Source organism: Myotis myotis, unplaced genomic scaffold (genome assembly GCF_014108235.1).
Source record: "Myotis myotis isolate mMyoMyo1 unplaced genomic scaffold, mMyoMyo1.p scaffold_m19_p_1, whole genome shotgun sequence".
Taxonomy (NCBI): Eukaryota; Metazoa; Chordata; class Mammalia; order Chiroptera; family Vespertilionidae; genus Myotis; species Myotis myotis.
In genome coordinates this window covers 30,569,992-30,591,963 of record NW_023416313.1, presented here as the reverse complement: position 1 = coordinate 30,591,963, position 21,972 = coordinate 30,569,992, and the positions used below count along the sequence as shown (strand labels likewise).

Sequence of the window (21,972 nt, the reverse complement as noted above, 5' to 3'; positions counted from 1 at the left end):
TAACCTGATGGTTCAAAAGAATTTGAGTCTCTTAAAACTTCTTCCTATGGCACATGACGGGGAGACTCTTCCTGTGACAGTCCTCACCACTTTCTACTTGATGATGTAGCCAGTTCTCTCAGATGCCTCATTTCATCGAACACCCAAAGGGCTTTCTCCTCAAGATGGATTCAGTTTAGATCAAATTGATGCTTGTGTCCGTTCAGATGCTTTCCAAGTGGAAAACCCAACTCAGAAAGCGGGTTTCTGAGCTCACACAGCCGAGCCAGGCAGTCGGGGCTTAGAGATGCGGAGCAGGGTGGTCGCTGCGTCTCTCTCTGCTGGTCTCTACACTCTGCCTTTCTCTTTAAGTCAGCTGACCTCCGACGGCAGAGAGATGGCTGTCCCTGCTGTGTGTGGCCTCACGTCCACAGCAGCGGTGCTCAGAAGTGAGGTCCCTCCCAGAAATGCTCTCATGAGAGTAGAGAAGTTGCTCTCGTAAACTCTTCTAGCAAATTTCTCATCACATCTCCTTGGGCCACATTGAGACACGTGCCAGTTTCTGAAACAATCACCGGGCAAAGTGAATAGGCTTGCCCTGGTGCCTTGGGCTACTCGGGGTCCTGTCCCTATAACTGAGGTCAGTCCCTAAACCACAGTCGCCCAAACATGGGAAAAGCTTATGTCAAATAGGTTAGAAAATGTTCATTCTAAAAGTGTTACCAATATCTGCATTCAAGAGCCTCAAGCGCCTTATTTGGTATCCATACCATGTCATTGGTATATCTTGCTCCAAAGAATTTAAAGTCACCCGTATAACGCGTATGCATTCAACTCTCTTGAGGGGGTATTTCCTTTGGATCTCCTAGGTGAGGTGCAGGAATGAAGTGTCAGGGCCTGTGCCATGTCACATCATTAGTTCTCGATGGGAAACCAGATAGGGAGGTCCTCTTACATGTTTCAGCCTCCCCTACAGATAGGAGGAGATGACCACAGAGCCTCAGAGAGATGCCTCTACACTAGCTTAGGAGCTACGCAGGCTTCTCTGATAGTTCACCATTTACGTATTCCCAAAGACACGCTTGTACAGGTTCGCTAGGAGCCCCACAAGTATTATTCAGCAACTTGTAGGGCAGTGGCTTTTAAACATTTTGGGTTTTTTCCCCACTGTGATCTGATCCATAGTTAATACATTTTATATTACATCCAAATATATACATGCACATACTTTTTTTTTCTTAGAACTGTAATTTTTTTAACTTTTTTTTTTTTAATCCTCACCCGAGGATATTTTTCCATTGATTTTAGAGAGTGGAAGAAAGAGGGAAAGACAGAGAGAAACAATGTGAGAGAAACACATCAATTGGTTGCCTCCTGCACGAGTCCTGACCAGGGCCCGGGCCAGGGAGGAGCCTGCAACCAAGGTATGTACCCTTGACCGGAATCAACCCCAAGACCCTTTGGTCTGCAGGCCGACGCTCTATCCATTGAGCAAAACCAGCTAGGGCTACATGCACACACCTTTACAATAAAATATTCAAGAGTGTGCATCCTTACCCAGTGCTTTATGCACACTGATATTTTCTGATATCTCCCTTTCATTTTATATTTGTTTTCTAAAAGGGCAGGTCATCACCCTCTAGAATTAATCTCAGAAAGTGTGATGAGCTCAGTGGTTGAGTGTTGACTGTTCCGTTCCCAGTCAGGGCACATGCCCAGGTTGCAGGCTCAATCCCCAGTATGGGGGGTGCAGGAGGCAGCTGATCAATGCTTCTCTCTCAGCACTGATGTTTCCATCTCTGTCCCTCTCCCTTCCTCTCTGAAATAAAAATATATATGTATATTTTTAAAAGTGTGATGGGTTGAAGAGATCTGCTGCCCTACCTCACGGGCATGTGCAGCTGCTGAATTCTTTTGCAGTTATTTGCTTTTTAGAGTTCAGAATTTAAAGCTTCTAAAGGTAGGCCCTTGACATTTTGGTAATGTTAGGATTATTTTTGTGGGTTTTTTTTTTTGTTGTTGTTTTTTAAGAACACTAAATGCTTCCTAGTTCATCTACTACTATAAATTGTCCGTGGTGGTAAAAACGGCTTTTGAATACAACTTCAGTCATATGAAATTAAAGATGCTTATTACAGGTCCATCTTTAATTCCAATGACAGTATTTTGGGGAGAGTGGTGCTAATTTCTGCCTCATAATTAGGCCAAATCAAATGATAGAGATTTTCTAAAATCTAAATATAGTCTTGCTTAAAACAGGGTAACAGGAAAGACTTTGCTGCAAAACAAACTTAACTGCTAATGAAACCTTAAAAGTCCAGTGCGTGTGAGGGCTGTCGCCATCACTGTGTATGATACACAGTAGTATTTGAAACGTGTTCCAGAAAGGTGGCTCTTCAAGCTCTGGCCTGCAGAGCCCGAGGCCCCTGGGACATGCGCTGGAAGCAGGGAAAGGGCCAAGGGCCAAGTGGCTAGAGCTCCTGCTTTTCATCGATTTTATACAACTGGCTTCCATCTTAAATTTTATTTGAAATAAGTATTCCTCTGCTTTATTTACTCTTTTTTTTGTTGTTGTTAATGCTTTGAAAGCCTCTATTCAGGACAATCCCTCTTGAGTAAAGGAACACAAATAAATCGCATTTTGCTGGCCAACTCACTGTGATTTGTCATGTCAGGGCTTAGGAAAGAGTCATAAGAATTATATCTTTACAAAAGGAGGATCGGCTTAGGGTAAAAGAAACTTACATAAATCTGGGTGAAACAGAAACTCGCCATATTCCCTCTAGACCTTTTGAAGTGGCCAGAGTTATGCTGCAATAGCTGAAACTGTTTTATAATAAGAAATGACCATTTGGTTTAGTCGGAACCATCCTACAGACTAAAACAATTATGACCTTGTATGTTGTCAACTCACTGTTAGTTTAAGTCAGTTTTGCATTGTATCAAGTAGTAAGTCTATGTGAATTTTGAAGATTTTTTCTTACAGTTTGTGTTGCTGAAGTGTACCATAGAAATGTTGTTTTCATTGTCTGTCTCTGACTTCTCCACATAGCTTGCATTAAAAAGTAATTTAAATCACATGTTGGCTTCTTGCACAAAGCTTAATCCAGAGCTTGAATCAGTCTTTGAGTTAGAGAAATCACAGTTTTCCCCAAGAAGTGTAGTGTATATTTAAATGTTTGTCTTCGTTCTTGCTAATTCTGTGTGTTTTCCTTTTTGCTAACCAGGAGCTGCAGGTAAGTTGCAGCCTGGTGTTGTGGGTTGTGTATTTGTTGTTGTCCGTGGTGTGTTTGTCTTCTTTGTGATCTCATTGTGTTTGTGTGTTAGACTAGAAATGGCCTAGATAGTAGCTTTTGTCGGTCCCCAGTAATTGATATAGAAAGTTAAGAAAATTACTTAGTTAAAATGAGGATTTCAGCCAAATATTTGGATCTCTTGAAGTATAAATATTTAATGATGTCTTAAAAGTTTCAAGAAACTGAAGGGCTGATTGAAACTCTGCTTATGACAATGCACTGAGTATGTTTCATCTTGGTATATGTTTCCCCAGTGTATTACATTTACTGCGGTTACCAGCGCGTGTTTGAGGTCTTAAAAGTCACATTGCTTTTCCAGGGGGAGAGTATGGACAATTTCAACTGGGGAGTCCGCCGGCGCTCGCTGGACAGCATTGACAAAGGGGACACGCCATCCCTCCAGGAGTACAAGTGCTCCAGCAGCACCCCCAGCCTGAACCTGACCAACCAGGAGGACACGGACGAGTCCTCGGAGGAGGAGGCGGCCCTCACAGCGAGCCAGATCCTCTCGCGCACGCAGATGGTACCCAGTCACCTCCTCTCACAGCGACAGCTGCTCTCCTTACCCTCTTAACCTCCAGCCTAGTAATTCCTGTGTGTTGGTTATTCTGGTTTTCATTTCCGTTTGGGTAAAATGCACACACTGAAATGGAAACACAGACTCGCAGCAGTAATGGGGTACGCTGTTATCCGTGACGTACAGGGCGTTGGTGCTGCACACCCCGTGGCTAAGATAGGTCTTACACCACTTCCCTCCTGGCAGCGGCGAGTTGGTCTGGGCCTTTTCAGAGGACCTCCCGTGAATGATACATGTTTTTAGTATCAGCGTGAAAACCAGTTTGCTCCCTCCTTTTCTCTTCTAGTCAATGTGGAAAGATTGAGCACGACTTTGGTCTCACAATCGAGTCAGTTAGAGGGAGCTTCTGCCTAGTATCACGTGGGCTGATGACAGAGAGCTAAAGAATGAGTGAAAATGAGAAAAAGAAGGCTGTGGAATAGTCTGGTCCTTCGGAAATGTGGGGGTGAAGGAAGGTTAGATGCAGTGTGAGGAAGGGTGTGTGGAACAGCCACCGCGGTGCATGCAGTAAAGAGTCAGCCCGCGTGGAGCAGGCGTACCTGTGTTCCACAGTGTGCCTTTCCACGCGGAACTAGCGGGCCTTTCTTTCCTTGGCCCCACACTCAGTCTGCTGGTAAGTTGCTGGCAGCGATGCTGAATGCTGGGCTGGCGCGATTTACACCAGGTGTACAGTTGTCAGTTTGTGGTTGGCTTTCTGTCGCCTCTCATTTTCTAGCATCTCATTGCCTGCCCCGCTGTCTCTCAACTAACCCCACTTAAGTATTAGAATGATAAGCGTTATCATTCACTGAGTGTGTAAGATGTGCCAGTCTCTGCTCATGGGGTTTTACATGTATTAGTCACTATAACTCCCGAACCACCGACCTAAGAATGGTTGTTGCAGTTCTGCAGACTAAGTGACTTGTCCTGGGCCCCCGTGGCGAGGGAGTGGGGTTGAGCCAGGCAGTATGCCTCTAGACCAGTGGTTCTCAACCTTGGCTACACATTAGAATCACCTGGGAATCTTTTTAAAATCCTGATTTCTGGGCCTCATCCTCCGGAATAGAAGAGAATGAAGCACAGGGCCATTTTAGGAAGTCAAAGATCTTTCTAAGCCCCTCCCCTCCGGAATGAGGCCCAGAAATCAGGATTTTAAAAAGATTCCCAGGTGATTCCCAAGGTTGAGAACCACTGCTCTAGACCAGGGGTGGGCAAACTTTTTGACTCGAGGGCCACAATGAGTTCTTAAACTGGACCGGAGGACCGGAACAAAAGCATGGATGGAGTGTTTGTGTGAACTAATATAAATTCAAAGTAAACATCATTACATAAAAGGGTACGGTCTTTTATTTCAATAGTTTTATTCATTTCAAATGGGCCGGATCCGGCCCGCGGGCCGTAGTTTGCCCACGGCTGCTCTAGACCCATGCTACCCAGGCTTGGCCCTCCATGGGACTACCTTCATGTAATCAGGAGTGGGGAACCTTCTGTCTGCCAAGGGCCATCTGGATATTTATAACATCATTTGTGGACCATATAAAATTATCAGATTAAAAATTAGCCTGCTATATTTGGCCAGACATTTAATTAACTCACCCCTAATGCCTTGGTAGAGCCAGACCAAATGATTTTGCAGCCGGACGGACGGGCCCCGCCCCTGATAAAGGAATGGTTGGGTTCCCGACAACAGTGACAGAGTGAAGGAGGCACAGGCCCTCCCAGGAGCCAGATTGTAGGCTCAGAGGCTGGCATTGCCCCCCCCACCTGCGGTGCAACTGTGCTCACAACCCCCCCCACACACACCCCCCCCACACCCCGCCTGCCCCTTTAAAGCAGGACTCCTGACTGTATCTGCCTCCTGTCGCAGGAGGAGGAAAGCCACCTGGGCTATAGTGAGTGTTTAATCAGGTTCGCTAGCTCTCACGAGAGCCTCGGGCAGAATCACTGTCTCCTCATAAGGCCAACCCCGTCATGGTGGCCGTGAGATAAAAAAGAACTTGAAGTAGCTACTTCCTGGGGGGGCAGGGGCGGAGGGGGGTTCGGGGGAGTTTTTTCCTACCTACATGAATCACAGACTTCATATTTCTTACGTTGAATACTGACCATGAAAAATTTACAGCCTACTTAAAAGAGGAAAAACTATAATATTTTCTTTTCGGTTTTTCTCATCCATTGGTACTGCTTTTCAAAGACTATAAACCAGCTAATGGTGGACTGCCCTGACAGCGCCTCTGCTGCCCTAATTCTTTTTGTATCACTGACGTTCCGCGGTACTGATTTCCGCTGAAGTCGGTGAACAGCGGTTCGCAGGGAAAACTACCGCTGCTTCCCGACTCGGCGCGTGCGTGGCACCAAAGCCCCGGGGAAGAGCCCGCCCGCAGACACTCGGACCAGCCGGAAACACAGACGCTGCTGCCGAAGCGTGCACGTGTCCGGAGGAACACAGTGACGCGGAGCTCTTCCCCGTTGTTAGTTTTGCTTAGCAAAGCGCAGCCTGCTGTGCTGATGGGTAGCGGCCTGCGTTAGCCGTTCGGATAGAGACTGGATGGAGCACAGGGCCATTTTAGGAAGCCAAAGATCTTTCTAAGCCCCTCCCGCTCCCGCCCCCCCCCCCAATATGTTATGATATAGAACATGTTTCATAAATAAGTTCCCCGTTTTCCTGTTTCTCCTTTTAGTTAAACAGTGATTCTGCTGCCGATGAAACCACACCAGACCACCCTGAGCTGCTCCAGTCTCAAGACTCCACGGGCAGCATCTCCGCAGAAGAAGTGCTCCAAATCAGAGACGAGACCCCAAGTTTGGAGCCCTCTCTAGACAATGCTAACAGCCAGCTGCCTGAGGTGGGGAGAAGTGGGGGCTGGTGCATGGCCAATCTGGGCTCCTTTTAGCCTCCGGAGCATCCCTTGCTTTCCTCTCAAAGAGAGTCTTCCCCCGATTACGCTAAACATTTGATTTGTGTGCGGTATTTCTAACCTGGCGGGTTCTTTTGACATAAAATATCAAATCGGGTGATGAAAAACAGCCGGTGGATGAAGGAAATGACCTGCAGGTTAGAAATAGCCCTGAGTGTCCGTAATGAGCATCTGGGCTGCAGAACGTGATTCGGTTCCCGTGCAGCCGCTGCGGGGCGGTGGGCACCTCGGGGGCGCTGCCGCCTCTAAGGGCCGCTTTGCTTTTCCGTTTCCTTTCGCTGTGTGTGTGGGGTTCAGTAATCGGTGCTGGGATTGGGAGGGAACCTCAGGCCAGCTGTGTTAGCAGTTGTTTAAATGAAATCTTTAAAAAAAAAAAAAAAAAAAAAAAGACTTTGGAACTACTAGCGCTGTGTTTTTCGGAAAGGCCTGTGAGAAGTAAGCCAGATTCCAAGCTAATGACTGACTGAAAATAAGTAAGTATTAGTTTTCTTAGTGTGTTTTTTTTAAAGATTATTATACATACTTTCTTTAAAACAGTAATTATATAGCTCTGTTATATGTGTTTTCGTGCCTTGGTAACTATTAGGGAAAAACTCCATTTTTTCAGTGTTAAATTAATGCAGTCAGTAGATCTCATCATTTTAGTAAGTTGAATTCTCACGCTCTTATAAAACTGATAGTCTATTTTACATCTTTAACAGCAAGCAGACATATTTTGAAATGAAGGCATTTGGGTGGCTTTTTAAAAATGCTCCCACTAGTCTAGCTGGAGTTTAGATCATTCAGTTCAGCAGATGTTCATTGAGATTTTACCAGACGCCAGGCTTCCAGTGAGGTGCTGGGGAGGTGAACCGGCCCGCGCCCTGCTCTCAGGGAGACAGCAGGTGAGACAGGAGCATTTCCTTTCAGTCTGAGACACTCGGTGACACACGCGCTCAAGGCTTTGTGAAAACACGAGGCTGGCCAGCTGCGCAGGGGGCGGAGGTGGTGAAGGACCGGCTTCGTGGCCGCCGGGACCTGCCAGGCAGAGGGACGCCGTGTGGAGAGGCGCGGCCGGGTGAAATGAGTCGGTGCCAGTGACACCCGGGAGCGCAGTATTTCTGGAGAATGCAGTGGAGGAGAGACGGTTAGGATCTAAGGCATGAAGGGTCCTGTGTGCCGTGCTGAAGACTGAGACTTTATCTTGCGAGGCTAGGAAGTCGTTCCGTCACGATTTGCCTGTGACAGGCACTGACGCAGATGCCCAGGGGTTGAGCCCCTGCCATGTGCTGGGCACTATGCCAGGCGCCCGGCTCAGAGCACCGTGTGGAAGAGACGAAGGCTCCTGGGTTTGGGAGCTCACTTCCAGTGGGGGAGACATAATAAACAGGAAAGCAAATAAAACGTAAATACTGTATCAGAAAGTGATGTCTTACTCATGCTAAGGAAATCGAACGGCAGTGTGGGGTTGGTGAGGGAGAGGGTTGGATGGGTGCGTTTGAGGTGAAGCCGATATGAGGGGAGTGTTCCGGGTGCGGGGAGCAGCCGGGGACCTGGGGGAGTCGGGCTGGGCTCTCCTGGTCGCCATTAGAGACCACACAGCAGGTGACCATAGGAGATTTTAAGCAGAAGGACATGGTCTGATTTATGTTTCTTGTTTAAATCTCAGCTTTTCTTATGGAAAAAGGAAAGCAGGTTCTTGTACCTGCCACAGGCAGCTTGTTGCATTCTAGGCACCTATCATCGGGAAGGCTAGGGTCTGCCTTGTGTTTTAGCCGAGTCTGCGTGGTAAGAGGTGTGGAGTGTGGACTGGAGGAGGCTGAGATAAGGAGATAATATTAGAAGAGATAAAGAGGGCCTGAACTAAGACCAAGTGCCTGGGCGGGAGAAATGTTTACAACCGAGGACTGGCAGGATTTAGAGGTGCACCTTAAGTGGACGATATTTCTTTCAGCTGTTGGGAGGCTTGTTAAGTGAGCACTAACTACCAGTTCATAATCCCCTGTGTCTAGCTTGGATCATAACGTTAAAAGGTCAACAGACATTCTCATTAGAAACCATGGAAACAGCAGACTGATGCTAGAAATACCTTCTTCAGAAAAGCAATGAGGTTAATGATTATATGTTTTAATATTGTTTAACAAATAGGGCACTCTTCATTTTTGGTTATTAAAAAGCTACAAGCATACTAAACTACCTCCCAGAAATAATTCACATATTTCCGTATAGTATGGTATATTGGAAATTGTGTTATTTCAGATGGGCATTCACTCATCCAATAATACTTAATGGGCTTACCTCCTAGGCACTATAAAGTTCCTGATGATACTTTCTTTCCTTTCCTAAAGGAAAAACACTTCATTTTCTAGGGTTTTTTTTCCCACAGTAGTGGGTTTCATTACTAGTATAAACTATGTGAACTGGTGGATAAGAACGAAGGAGATATTTTTAAACCATAGTATTTCATTTAGAAACAGTTCTATTGACATTACAACTATCACCCAAAAGAATGCTGTCCTCAAGAGAAATAATACAAGCTTGTATCTGTTGGGTATGTTGGCCTAATTTGGTTTTCCCTGCTGTGCCTAAAAATGTCAAATGACCCCAAAATGCCCCCTATTTAAGAAAGTATGAAAGCCCCAAGATACTGAAATAAAACCATAACTCTATTACTTAAAGCATTTTCTTAAAATAAGGAATAGAATTAATTTTAATAGGTGAGCTATTTTACGAATGAAGAAAAAAAATCTATTCCTAGGAGTGTTTTTGAATTTTTCTCTTAGATTATGTTAATATTAGGAAGAAAAAACAACAGGCAACGGTGTTTCATGTCATGACTATAACTTCTGGGCTGGAAGGGAACTCGGTTCTGAACTTGTGTTTATTAGAGAAACCTTCACAGAGGATTTCTTCCAGTGTTTATAATAGTTTGGAGACCAATTCATGGGTGACAGAAATTATTCCTTATAGGTATTGAATCTTCGAAGGTAACAAAGTATATTTGTGTTTGTCTAATAAGAAAATTTGATTCTCATAATCTACATATAGCCATGGAATCCATTCCATTCACCCAAAAGCAGTGTCTTCATGAAATCTAGGTGCTAGAGAAAATTTCAGTGCATATTATGTAATATATATACAATTATAAAATGTATTATCCAAGAACAAATGACAACCAGACATAGGTATAAACTAATGAAAAATGAGGGCCTTAAACTAAGAAGTTTGGTGGATTATTTCAACCTGATATGTTTAAATTGATATAGAAGGAAAAATTAACACCAGTAAAAATTCTAGGAATGTCTCTAGCACTGTCACATAAACTCTCTTTCCAAATACCTGATGCTTATTACTTAATGACCAAATCATCAAAAAAAATTTAGATGGAAACCTGTGAGTGTGGTGAATATAAGGTACTGGGATGACTAAGGAATACTTGTACTGTATTTTTTTTGACGTATTATTCTGTGAAGACTCAATCCCTTCATGCACACCTTGTATTTTCTTGCCATATTTCTGTGCCTTTGACAACTTCTAATTCCTTTTCCCTGAAATACTACCAATCTTAGCTTGGGCTGTTATAACAAAATACCATAAACTGGGTAGCTTATCAAAAACAGAAATATGTTTCTCACGGTTCCAGGGGCCAAGAAATCCAAGATCAAGGTGCCAGCCAATTCATGGTCTGGCGGGGGCCCTCTTACTGGTAGCAGATGACTGTTTTCTTGCTATGTCTTCACGTGGAGGGAAAAAGAGCTGGCTAGCTCTCTGGCCTCTTTCAGGGCCCTGATCCCATTCAGGAGGGCTCCACTCTCATGACCTGATCACCTCCCAAAGGCTCCACCTCCGAATACCATCCATGGGGGTGTAGGGTTCCAAATGTAAATTTCGGGAGGACAGATATTCATTCCACAGCTCAACCCGGTCTTATCACAGCCCATCACATGATTCCTCCAAAGAGGAGGGCTCTCAATTGTTTCAACCAATGGGCTCTTTCCCTTCTTTGAGTACCAGCAGTCCTTTGTCTATTGCTCATGGTATTTACCTTACACGTACCATATTCATTTATCTGCACCCAGCCCAGAACCTGATCAGAATCCTTCTTTTATTATATAAATTTTACAGATGAATAAACCAAGGCCCAGCCTGGTCAAAAGTCAAGGGTTCTGACTTTCACTTACTTTTCATATTGGAAGAATATTCTATTTTTTGTCCATGAAAACAAGATAAGAAACTAACGTAAAACTAAGTAGTAACTTGGGTCTATGCAATAAAAGAAGCTGGTCTTATTCTTAAAACTGTAAGGGACCAAATAGTGCTTATTTTCAAACTGATTAAACTAATATCCACGCAAATTTGTATTATCATTTGCTTGGGGTTAGAAGAATGCAGTCATCCTGTTTGATAAATGAGCTTGTAATTCATTTACTTTTCAAAAACAAAAGTCTAAAATTTCCCAGTGGTTTCTGAACTGTAACTCAGTGATGTAATAAGGTTGTGTGGACTTAATACCCGAAAGCAATTGTTACATCACAATTCAGCTCATTTATGCCAGGAAGACCATGAACCATCATTGTTTTCATTTAATTCTTCTGATTATTCAAAACCTGTTCCTGATTCATGGGCAGCCCCACAGGGCCAGTGGGTTAACTATTTTGAATTATCCCCCTTCCTTATATCTAGAATTTACTGGATGTAATGTTCTGGTATAATGAAAGAAATTATATCTTATGTGAGAGAGAATGTATAGTAATATAAACTTCTTATGTAGAATTAGAATATGTATGTGAGAAGATATTTTCCCAGAGAATATATTTCTAACACCTAAATCCTCTTAAGAAGAACTCCTTGGTGCTTATATGTGGCAATAAGTGATAACATATTAATTTCATTTTTTTTAAACCTGGGACTATTTCTAAAAAACTTTATATAGTCAGAATCTAAAAACTCCAAAAATGAAACTGTATGAATGAAGACAACTTAACAAAATAGTTGTATATCAATGGCAATAGTCGTTTATTTTATGTTGATAAATTGTCTGTTTTAACGTTATTAAAGTCCATAAAAAAACTGTTTTCACAGGATACAAGTTCAGTATTAAAGGAGGAACAGGTTATTACAGCCTTTGGAGACGCGGGGGCATACGTAATTCAAGGACAGCAGGATTCTCTCGTGTGTCAAGGAATTCTTGATTTAGAGGAAACTGACATGCCAGAACCTCTGGCCCCTGAGAGCTACCAAGAGTCCATCTGTGAGGACGATGTCACCTTAGCTCTGAAAGAACTCGATGAAAGATGTGAGGAGGAAGAAGCAGACTTTTCTGGACTGTCTAGGTGAGAAGAAGGCATCACAAACACTTTCATGAGATGATATCTTTGCTCCCACCCCCTCCCAAATATGACCCTCTATTCCAGTTTACTTTCATTTCTGTGTATGTTTCAGTCATACTATCTTCGTTTTTTGTGTGTTTTTTTGTTTTTTTTTTTAATATATTTTATTGATTTTTTTTTACAGAGAGGAAGGGAGAGAGATAGAGAGTTAGCAACATCGATGAGAGAGAAACATCGATCAGCTGCCTCCTGCACATCTCCCACTGGGGATATGCCCGCAACCCAGGTACATGCCCCTGACTGGAATCGAACCTGGGGCCCTTCAGTCCGCAGGCCGACGCTCTATCCACTGAGCCAAACCGGTTTCGGCTATCTTCGTTTTTAAAGATAAAAAGATTTACTGTGGTGGGTTTATTTTCTGTTAACATTCACTTAAAGAAAAACAAATGAGCATTTCTCAAGGCATAGTGAGTGTCGTTGTACATTTTTAGAAGCAGCGAATACCTATTTTGGCAGAATGCCTAATAGCGAAATGTTAAAATCAGTATTGGGCCGTAGCCAGATCCAAGTATCAAAATCATGGAGTGAACTTCTATGATACCAGAATAAATCTGAAATGTATCTAAAAATGATTTTCCACTTTCATTATCAGTGGTCAGATTTTTCAAGTTTGACATATAATGAGCAGAAGTGATGATTTTTTAGTACTGTCAGACTGTGCCTTCTAAATGTTTCTCTAGTCTACAATCTGACACTCCTTGATAGTTAGTCTTACACAGAAATATTTAGTAATCATCAAATGTCAGTTTTACTCTTACAATAAAAATTATTCAGTTGTACCTCAATTGATAATAGAGTTTGAATATGTATAACAGGTGAGGATAATTTTCACTCTTAGTATATCTAGAGTCTGACCTACATATGGACGTGGATATTCAGACGTTAACAGCACCTTGTTGATGTTTTTTATTTGGATACGACAGTAGCCTATACGCTCGCTCACTCACCGATCGCGCTCAAGTTCAGGGATGCCAGAGGCGATGTGGGGGTAGATAGCCAGCTGTTCATCTTTCTAAAAGGCTGAAGTCAAATGGTTTACTGATACTGAAATGGAATAGCGCATCCCTGCTAATTACAAAGGCACATCTACTCAAGCACACAGGATACATTTTGTTCAAATCAGTCACCCTAGTGACATTTTAAAAATTAAGCTTTTTGAGGTTTAATCTAACTGTTCGCTTCAAACATCTGCTTTGTTTTCATCTTTTCCCCCAACCTTTACTCAGATCCTTCTGTAATTTCTGCCTTGTAAGGTGGGACAGGCACCTGCAAGGCCTTGAGGAGCCCGTTTCTTTAGGAGTGTCTGGCGCAAGCTCTGCGTCCTCAAGTCCCAGAGTTGCACACTTCATAGACTGTCCAACCCAAATACATCTTTCTTTTTCTTTCCATCGCTCCATGTTTTGTTATCTGACTCTTGGGGATTATAAATTCCTTACAGAAAATGGCTAGGTCGTATGTTTCTTTTGCATAAAATCTGCCACTGCCCTACTGCTGAGCACGCAGTATGTGAAGTAGCTGAGCTGGCACTGCCTGTCAGGGCTTTTATTATCGGGATTGGACCCATAGTCCTGGACTCGGATTCTGGTTCTATCATTTCCTACCCAACAACCTAAGCACATTATTTAACCTCCCTAAACTGTTTCTGCCCAGCTGGCGTGGCTCAGGTTGGTTGAACGTCGTCCTGTGCACCAAAAGGTTGCCAGTTCTTTTCCCAGTTGGGGTACATATGGAAGCAACCAATTATTGTTTCTCTCTCACTCTCACATAGATGTTTCTCTCTCTCTCTCTCTCTCTCTCTCTCAGCATGCCTTTGGGTGAGGATTAAAAATAATAAACAAGCAAACTTTTTTCCTCATCGAGAAAATGGAGATAATAGTGCCTAACCCTCACAGCATTGCTGTGAAGAATGAACGAAACAGTCCATATAAAGTACCTGACAGCCCTTGACACAAAGTACAGTGGAGCCTTGACTTAGGAGTGTCCCGACTAACGAGTTTTTCGAGATTCCAGCTGTCTCTCGGCGGATTTTTTGCATTGAGTTGACAGAGTAATTTGAGTTAACGAGCTCCTTAACGAGCTCAGTCTCGGAACGAATTAAACTCCTAAGTCAAGGCCCCACTGTACATGGCCAAAGCTTTTTTAATATCTCATCATCAATTTGGGCCTCCAAAATTGACCATTTAAAATGGAAAATTTTTTAATTTATTGAGGTAACATCGGTTAATAACATTATATACATTTCAGGTGTACAACACTGTAATTTGACATCTTGTATACGCCTGCATGTTTACACCAAAAGTTTACTTTTTTTCTATTACCGTATATTTGACCCCTTTACCCAATCCATCTTCACTCCCTTCCCCTCTCGTAACCACCATTCTGTTGTCTGTACCTATGAGTTTGTTTATGTAACATGAAAGCTTTCTAATCTGAATTATTCATAGCCATTACTGGAATTAGTCCATAGCGCTGGCATGTCATAGGACTTGGGCTGTTTTAAGGTTAGTCGAGTGAAATTAGATTTCTAATTCCAAAGAGGCTAAGTAGAAGGTGCTAACCAGAAATCTGCTTACTTGTGCTTTCTTACAAAGTTTTGTTTGTTGTGCATTCGTAAGAATAATGTATACTGGATGACTAAAAGCATGCTGAGTAACTGAGTCTGTTCTTCTGTGATTCCTGTGATCTGTGTTAACAGTCAAGATGAGGAAGAGGAAGATGGTTTTCCAGAAGTGCAGGCGTCGCCTCTGCCGTCACCATTCCTGTCTGCCATAATCGCCGCCTTCCAGCCGGTGGCCTGCGAGGACGAAGAGGAAGCCTGGCGCTGCCACGTCAATCAGATGCTGTCTGACTCCGATGGGTCCTGCGCCGTGTTTACTTTCCATGTGTTCTCCAGGCTGTTCCAGGTCAGGGAGGTTTAAGCTTTCTGAATTCACATCATTGTTACCTGATCAAGTTACGGTGTTTTGGTCTAAAATCAGTATCTCAAATTTTAATACTGCCACTGATTTTCTTTAAAATTTTTTCCCCCCAAGATAGTGATACTACTAAATTCACACTGTGACATTGTACTGCTGCTGGTACTATATACAGTGACTACTCTAGGTAGCTCCCTTGCAGCAGTTAGAATAAAACTTCAAAACAACTGATAAATTTCCTATAGCGTACCTACCAGGCACCATCGGGGATATCAAAGAAATATAAAGCACTAGAGGCCCGGTGTATGAAATTCGTGCACTGAGGGGGGCGGTGTTCCCTCAGCCCAGCCTGCACCCTCTCACAGCCTGGGACCCCTCGCTCCTTACCACCCAACTCTCTGCTCCTTAGCGCTGCCGCAGAGGCAGGAGAGGCTCCCGCTGCTGCGCTCACCAGCGTAAGCCCAGCTTCTGGCTGAACGGTGCTCCCCTTGTGGGAGTGCACTGACCACCAGGGGGCAGCTCCTGAGTTGAGCGTCTGTTCCCTGGTGGTCAGTGCGCATCATGGCAACCAGTTGTTCTGTCTTAGTGGTCGCTTAGGCTTTTATTATAGAGACTTGAGGCCTGGTGCACAAAATTTGTGCCCGGGTAGGGTCCCTAAATCTGGCCGGCAATCAGGGCCAACCTGTGGAGTGACTGGTGAGGCGATTGGGTGGCCCCCGCTGGCACCTGCCACCGCCGCCAGTCACCTCCCTCTGCGGGGCGACCAGCAGGGCAATCGGGGGGTCCCCACTGGCACCCGCCTGGCACCACCCACCCTCCAGCCCCGCCACCACTGGTCGCCTCCCCCTGGGGCCTGCAGGCTGGGGGCAGCTCCTGCGTTGAGCATCTGCCCCCTAGTGGTCAGTACAAGTCATAGCGACCGGTCATTCCACCGATCATTTGCTGTTGGTCAATTTACATATTAGGCTTTTATTATATAGGATTGTCCCTGCCTTCAAGGAGCTTATAGTCAGTATCCTAAAAACAGTTTAAATACTAAATTAATTAGTATTTTCATTACTGTGTGGGGGACCTTAAAAAATTTAAGATTGCTTCTAATCCTAAAAATAATAAAACAATAATGAGCCAACATTTGTTGAGTGCTCACTACATGCTAGGCGCCTTGCTAACTTCTCTACATCAAGTATTTCATTCTTACAACAGACCTATGGGATGTAAATATTTTTAGCATTCCATAGCTAGGGAAACTAAGGCACAGAGCAATGCCACCATTGAAGTCGCTGTCCTCTGAACTACCTACCACGCTTCCTCCCTCGCTGAGCCAGTTTTGCTCATCTTGGAAGAACCTGCCAAACACATTTACTGTTGGAGCCTTCCCAACCATTCCAACCTCAGTCTCTCCCTCCTGGAAGTTCCTCAGTGCTCACTAACGGGACCACGGACTTAATTCTGTACTTTCGCATTGCTACTTGATTTGCTGCTTATGTTCTTTTCTTTCCTTTGTCATTCGGAGTTTCTTGATGCCTGCAATTGTGGCTTAGGCCTTTGTAAAAAAATATTCATAATGATACCTAAGAGTGCTGCACAGCCACATGTAGGTGCACGCCGTCTGTATAATTATTTGACTAAGAGTAATATAGTCTAGTTCACTGAGTGCTCGCTATGGCTCGGACATTATCTGATTATTTTATGTGGATAACGATACTTGAGTGTTGAGAAGACGTTACTCTTAATGCATTTTTCTGACTTTGATCATTAATGTCAGGTGGCAGTCCATAGCCAAGGATAGTAAATTACATTTACCAAAAATTTTTTTCAGGTAGAACTAAACTTTAGAAGCATGATTCCTCAGATATGTGAGGACTTTATTTCCAAGGGTGTGTAGCATGTACTTCTAATCTCTCTCTCCATAAAAAATATCTCCGGAATGGGGGAGTGCATGGCACATGTCACTAGTTTGGGTTTTTTTTTCAGTAATACTGTTTCATTAATATTTGATCATTTTTAGAAGCTTTTCCTAAAGTGGTGCCTAAAAACATGGACTTACAGATCAGTTATTAGAATTCTATATGTTGCTACAATAATTTCAAAAGAAAACATTGCCCTAATTAACAAATTATGCTTCTTAAAGATGAAAAGAGGCCTTCTTAGGAAATATTAAACTTTTTCATATGCTTTTCTCCATAGACAATTCAAAGGAAGTTTGGAGACATAACGAACGAGGCAGTCAGCTTTCTTGGTGAGAGTCTGCAACGTATTGGCACCAAATTTAAAAGTTCGTTGGAAGTGATGATGATGTGTTCGGAATGCCCAACAGTCTTTGTGGATGCTGAAACAGTAAGTTTTTAAATGAGGGCTCATGATAAAGACTACATTTGAATGGTATCATTCAATAAATAGGCTAATTCAGAATTTTGAAGTGTAAAAGTCCATATTTTCCAACTTGCTTATAAATACATAGCAAAATACAATTCCAGTGTATTAGATGCAGTGACCTGTGGCTGTTTCTGATTCTGGCCCCTCCCTGCCCGCACCCTCCAGAGTCCTAGATGAGGACGCTAACAAGTCATGCGGTAGCGGTGTCCACTTTTTTCATGATTCCTGAATAAAAGCGGGGAGGGGATGGTTAGGCCTCCCCCGTTAAGAGCAGGGTTCTTTGGTCTTCCCACCCTGTTTCCCAGCATATTTGGACATGATGCATTAAGATATTTAAGGAAACTAAGGTTTAAGAAGCTCCAGAGGTGTTGCTTTCAAGGCAGATACTGGTCCGACATGCCATTCTTGCCCGAGCCAGCGTCTGACAGCGTTCAAAGGCCCGCTAGTCCTGCTAACATCCTGGGAACCCCACTGATGCTGCCTCAGCCCTGAGGACGGGGCCGAGTGCAGGAAGGGAACTGGCACCACGTTGGGCCACAGACCAGCCAGCAGACATTCCATGACCCAGAAGTTGCCGGTCTCGTGACCATGACCAGAAATGGTAACCTGGATCAATGGTTTTGATTTGACAGCTGGTGTCGTGTGATTTGCTAGAAACACTCAAGTTCAGTGTCTTGGAGTTGCAAGAACACCTGGATACGTACAATGCCAAGAGAGAAGCAGCTGAGCAGGTCAGTCCCTTTTTACTGTGTGAAAAGAATAGTTTGCTTTTTTCCACCCCTCCAATTTCTTGTATTTATTTTTTTAATTAAAATGATTGTTAATAAGATTATATAGCTTTCAAGGGTACATTCCCACGATACATGACCTGTATATTGCACTGTGTGCCCACCACCCAAAGACACATGTCTTTCGTCATCTTATATTTGGCCCCCGTTACCCTACACCAGTGATGGTGAACCTTTTGAGCTCGGCGTGTCAGCATTTTGAAAAACCCTAACTTAACTCTGGTGCCGTGTCACATATAGAAGTTTTTTGATATTTGCAACCATAGTAAAACGAAGACTTATATTTTTGATATTTATTTTATATATCTAAATGCCATTTAACAAAGAAAAATCAACCAAAAAAATGAGTTCTCGTGTCACCTCTGACACGCGTGTCATAGGTTCGCCATCACTGCCCTATACTATCCCCCAGCACCCTTCCCTCTGGTAACCACCACACTGTTGTCTGTGCCTGTAAGTTTCAGTTTTCTATTCCACATATGAGTGAAATCATTTGATTCTCAGCTTTTTCTGATTGACTTATATCACTTAGCATAATATTCTCAAGGTCCATCCATGTTGTCACAAATGGCAGTATTTCATCTTTTCCTATGCTGAGTAGTATTCCATAGTATAGATGTACCACACCTCTATCCAGTCCTCCATCACAGGACACTTTGGTTGTTTCCATGCCTTGGCCACTGTGAGTAATGCTGCAGGGAACATAGGGGTGCATATATCTTTGTGAATAAATGTCTTCAAATGTTTCAGGTAGATGCCTAGGAGAGAGATTGCTGGGTCATATGGTAATTCTGTTTTTTTGAGGAATCTCCATGCTGTTTTCCGTAGTGGCTCTACCGGTTTCCATTCCCACCAGCAGTGAATGCGGGTTCCTTTTTCTCCAGAACCTCTCCAGCACTTGTTATTACCTGTCTTGTTGATAACAGCCATTCTAACAGGTGTGAGGTGGTGTTTCAATATAGTTTTGATTTGCATTTCCCTGATAGCTAGAGAAGCTGAGCATCTTTTCATATATCCGTTGGGCATTTGTATGTCTTCTTGGGAGAAGTCAATGGGACTATATCAAACTAAAAAGCTTCTGTACAGCAAAAAACCACCAACAAAATGAAAAGGCAACCAATCAAATGGGGGAAGATATTTGCAAACACCAGCTCCAACACGGGGTTAATGTCCAAAATACTATTTACAAAGAACTCATACAACTCGGCACCAAGCAAACGAGCAATCCAGGTACAAATGGGCAGAGGACCTGGAGAGCAGTTTGCTTCCGGCACGAGGAGTGTTACCGGCCGCTGAGTAGCTGAGAGAAAGGAGGACCTCTGGGCGCTTGCCTCGGGGTTTTCCTGAGTATCTGAGGCCTCGGGGCTCTCTGTCCAGTGAGTGCCTGTCTGGCTTTCCGAGGTTAGCCCTCTGAGAGCACAGTGGGAAATCTGAGCTTTATAAAAAGCTTCCGTGTGGAGACCACATGGCAAGTGGAGAGACAGAAGTCTTTCTCTGAGGATACATTATGGTGTGGTTGAAAGAATCTGCCATCTGTGACCAGGCTGTGAGCGTTTTCCTGTGACGTGGGTGCGTGGGCGGGCAAAGGCAGAGACGAGCGCGTGGTAGATGGTAGGTAGCGCCTGCGAAGAGGTATTTCTTCATCTCCAATCTGGCAAAGCACAGCAGTTCTCTTCCCAGGTAGTAAGCGCTTTCAATGAGCAGGGGCAGAGAAAACCGAAAAGAAAAAAAGAAATGCTTTTCCTTTTCACACAAACTGTATGCAGTAGACATTTTTTAATAGAGTAGATGGGTCTTAAGTATCCATCACAGGTAAAGGCCTATGAAAAGTGAAGTATAGAACCTGTCTCTTATTCCTTTAATAGTCCAGATAAGAATACAAGGCACAAGTACAGTATGTGAATAATTAGGGACAAAAGTAAAGTGTCACTTAAGGTATAACGATAAATACAAGTACTGGCAATAAAAGAGACGTCCCAAAATTGAAAGGTCACTTGGGCGGTTAGGACACTTCATGGAATGAGATAGGACCCTATGCCTTGACAGATGGTAATTTTAGATTGGGGGATTATTTTAGGGAGAGAAGATGGTATGAGAAAATACTTGTATTAGGGCTTTCCGCCCTTATAAGGAAAAGGGATCTTATATTTGGACTGAAAGAATGTTGACAGATTGGAAGAATTTTCAACATCAGGACAGAAATGAGCAAGATCTGGTCATCTTACAAATAGTAATGCTCTGTACATTCTCAGGCATGTCTTTTGGGTACATATGTTCTCTTACCAGTTGAGTATCCAGGAGTGGAATTGCTGGGTCATGGTATATATGTATATTCTACTTAAGTAGATTCTGCCAAGCACTTTTCTAAAAGAGATGGTATCAATTTACAGCCCCTTCGGCAGTGTGTTGCTTCTTATCTTTGTCACCACTTGGAATTGGCAACTTAAAAAAATTTACTCATTGTAGAAGGTGTGTGGTAGCACATTTGACATTATTTTGCATTTCCCCTGATGAATATTTGAGCAACATTTCATATAGATAATCTTCGTTTAGATGCTTTGTGAATTGCGCCTTTTCAAGTACCTTTGTCCATTTTTGAAAATGGGTTACTTGTGGTTTTCTGATTGATTTGTAGTTGTTTTAAACCGACGCCTTTTATTGGATGGATGTATTACACATTTTTCCCCTCTGTGGCTAGCATTTTCAGTATCGTGGTGGCATCGGTCAATAAACAGAAGTTCTCGGTTTTAATGAATCCCACATTATCAGTCTTTTCCATTACGGTTAGTGCCTTCTGTTTCTTCAGGGACGTAGCTTATCCTGGAAGCTGCAGTGAATTGTTGCAGTGGTGACCCCGGTGCCTGCCCCTCTGTCCACACCCCTTTGCTGTTCTTCCGTCAGGAGATGGAGTCCGTTCCCCCGCCTCCAAGTGGAACGGCCTGTGACTGTTCTGACCAAAGTTAGACACGTTGTTGGGCGGCTTCAGAGACTAACATGTCAGTGGCTTTTGCAGCTTCTGCTTTTGCCATCGTGCCGGTCAGAGTGTAAATTGGGAGGAATTCTGAAAAACTATTTGGGCTCTCGCCTACTGGAGGATGAGGTCCTGTGGAGGAGGGTGGAGGAATCCCAGCTATGAAGGCAGCATGGCAGCACAGACGTGGGACCAACCTGGGACTTCCAGCCTGAGTCGAGCCATCACATGACTGTACACTCGGGGTGGCCCTAGGCAGAACCAGAAGGAACTCCCAGCCAACACATGCATTTGTCTGGTTGTTTTAAGCCAGTACCATTTATAATAAGACACCAAATACCTGCAAGTACGTCTAGTCAGATGCTCTAGACCTCCACTCAGAAAACCCCAAATATCTCTGAGCAAAATTAGAGGCTAAATTTATGGAGAACTACACCGTATTCATGAGTCAGAAGACTCGATGGTGCAAAGGTATCATTTTCCCCAAAAATGATATGTAGGTTTAATGCAGTGTTGTTCTAAATCTCAGAGGGTAAATTAATGAAAATTGACAGGCTAACTATAATTTATATGGAAATGCAAGCACCAAATACTAGGACAATCTTGTTGAACACAGCTCAGCAAACTATAGTCCCCGGGTCATATCGGGCCCACTGCCTGTTTTGTGTAAAGATTTTTTAGGAAATAGCCATCCCATTTGTTTGCATGTGTCCAAGACTGTTTTTGTAATGCATCACTACGTTACGTATTGCAACAGAGAATGTATGGTTTGCAACGCCTAAGATAGTATCTGCCCTTTACAGAGTC

The 21,972-nt window shown here is 43.5% G+C and overlaps 1 protein-coding gene across 10 annotated transcripts in view; it reads left to right on the top strand.

Moving 5' to 3' along the window:
• Nucleotides 1-21,972, top strand: part of FRYL (FRY like transcription coactivator) — a 246,965-nt gene that overhangs the window by 215,099 nt on the left and 9,894 nt on the right. For all 10 annotated transcript variants that reach the window (XR_004971662.1, XR_004971663.1, XM_036333414.1 and 7 more), the window contains 6 exons: nucleotides 3,595-3,798; nucleotides 6,510-6,674; nucleotides 11,808-12,058; nucleotides 14,811-15,018; nucleotides 17,218-17,367; nucleotides 18,039-18,137. Coding sequence is in view for 8 of the 10 variants with exons in the window: in XM_036333414.1 (XP_036189307.1) it covers nucleotides 3,595-3,798; nucleotides 6,510-6,674; nucleotides 11,808-12,058; nucleotides 14,811-15,018; nucleotides 17,218-17,367; nucleotides 18,039-18,137 (1,077 nt within the window). In the remaining 2 variants the exon portion in view is untranslated. The remainder of the gene's footprint in view (nucleotides 1-3,594; nucleotides 3,799-6,509; nucleotides 6,675-11,807; nucleotides 12,059-14,810; nucleotides 15,019-17,217; nucleotides 17,368-18,038; nucleotides 18,138-21,972) is intronic.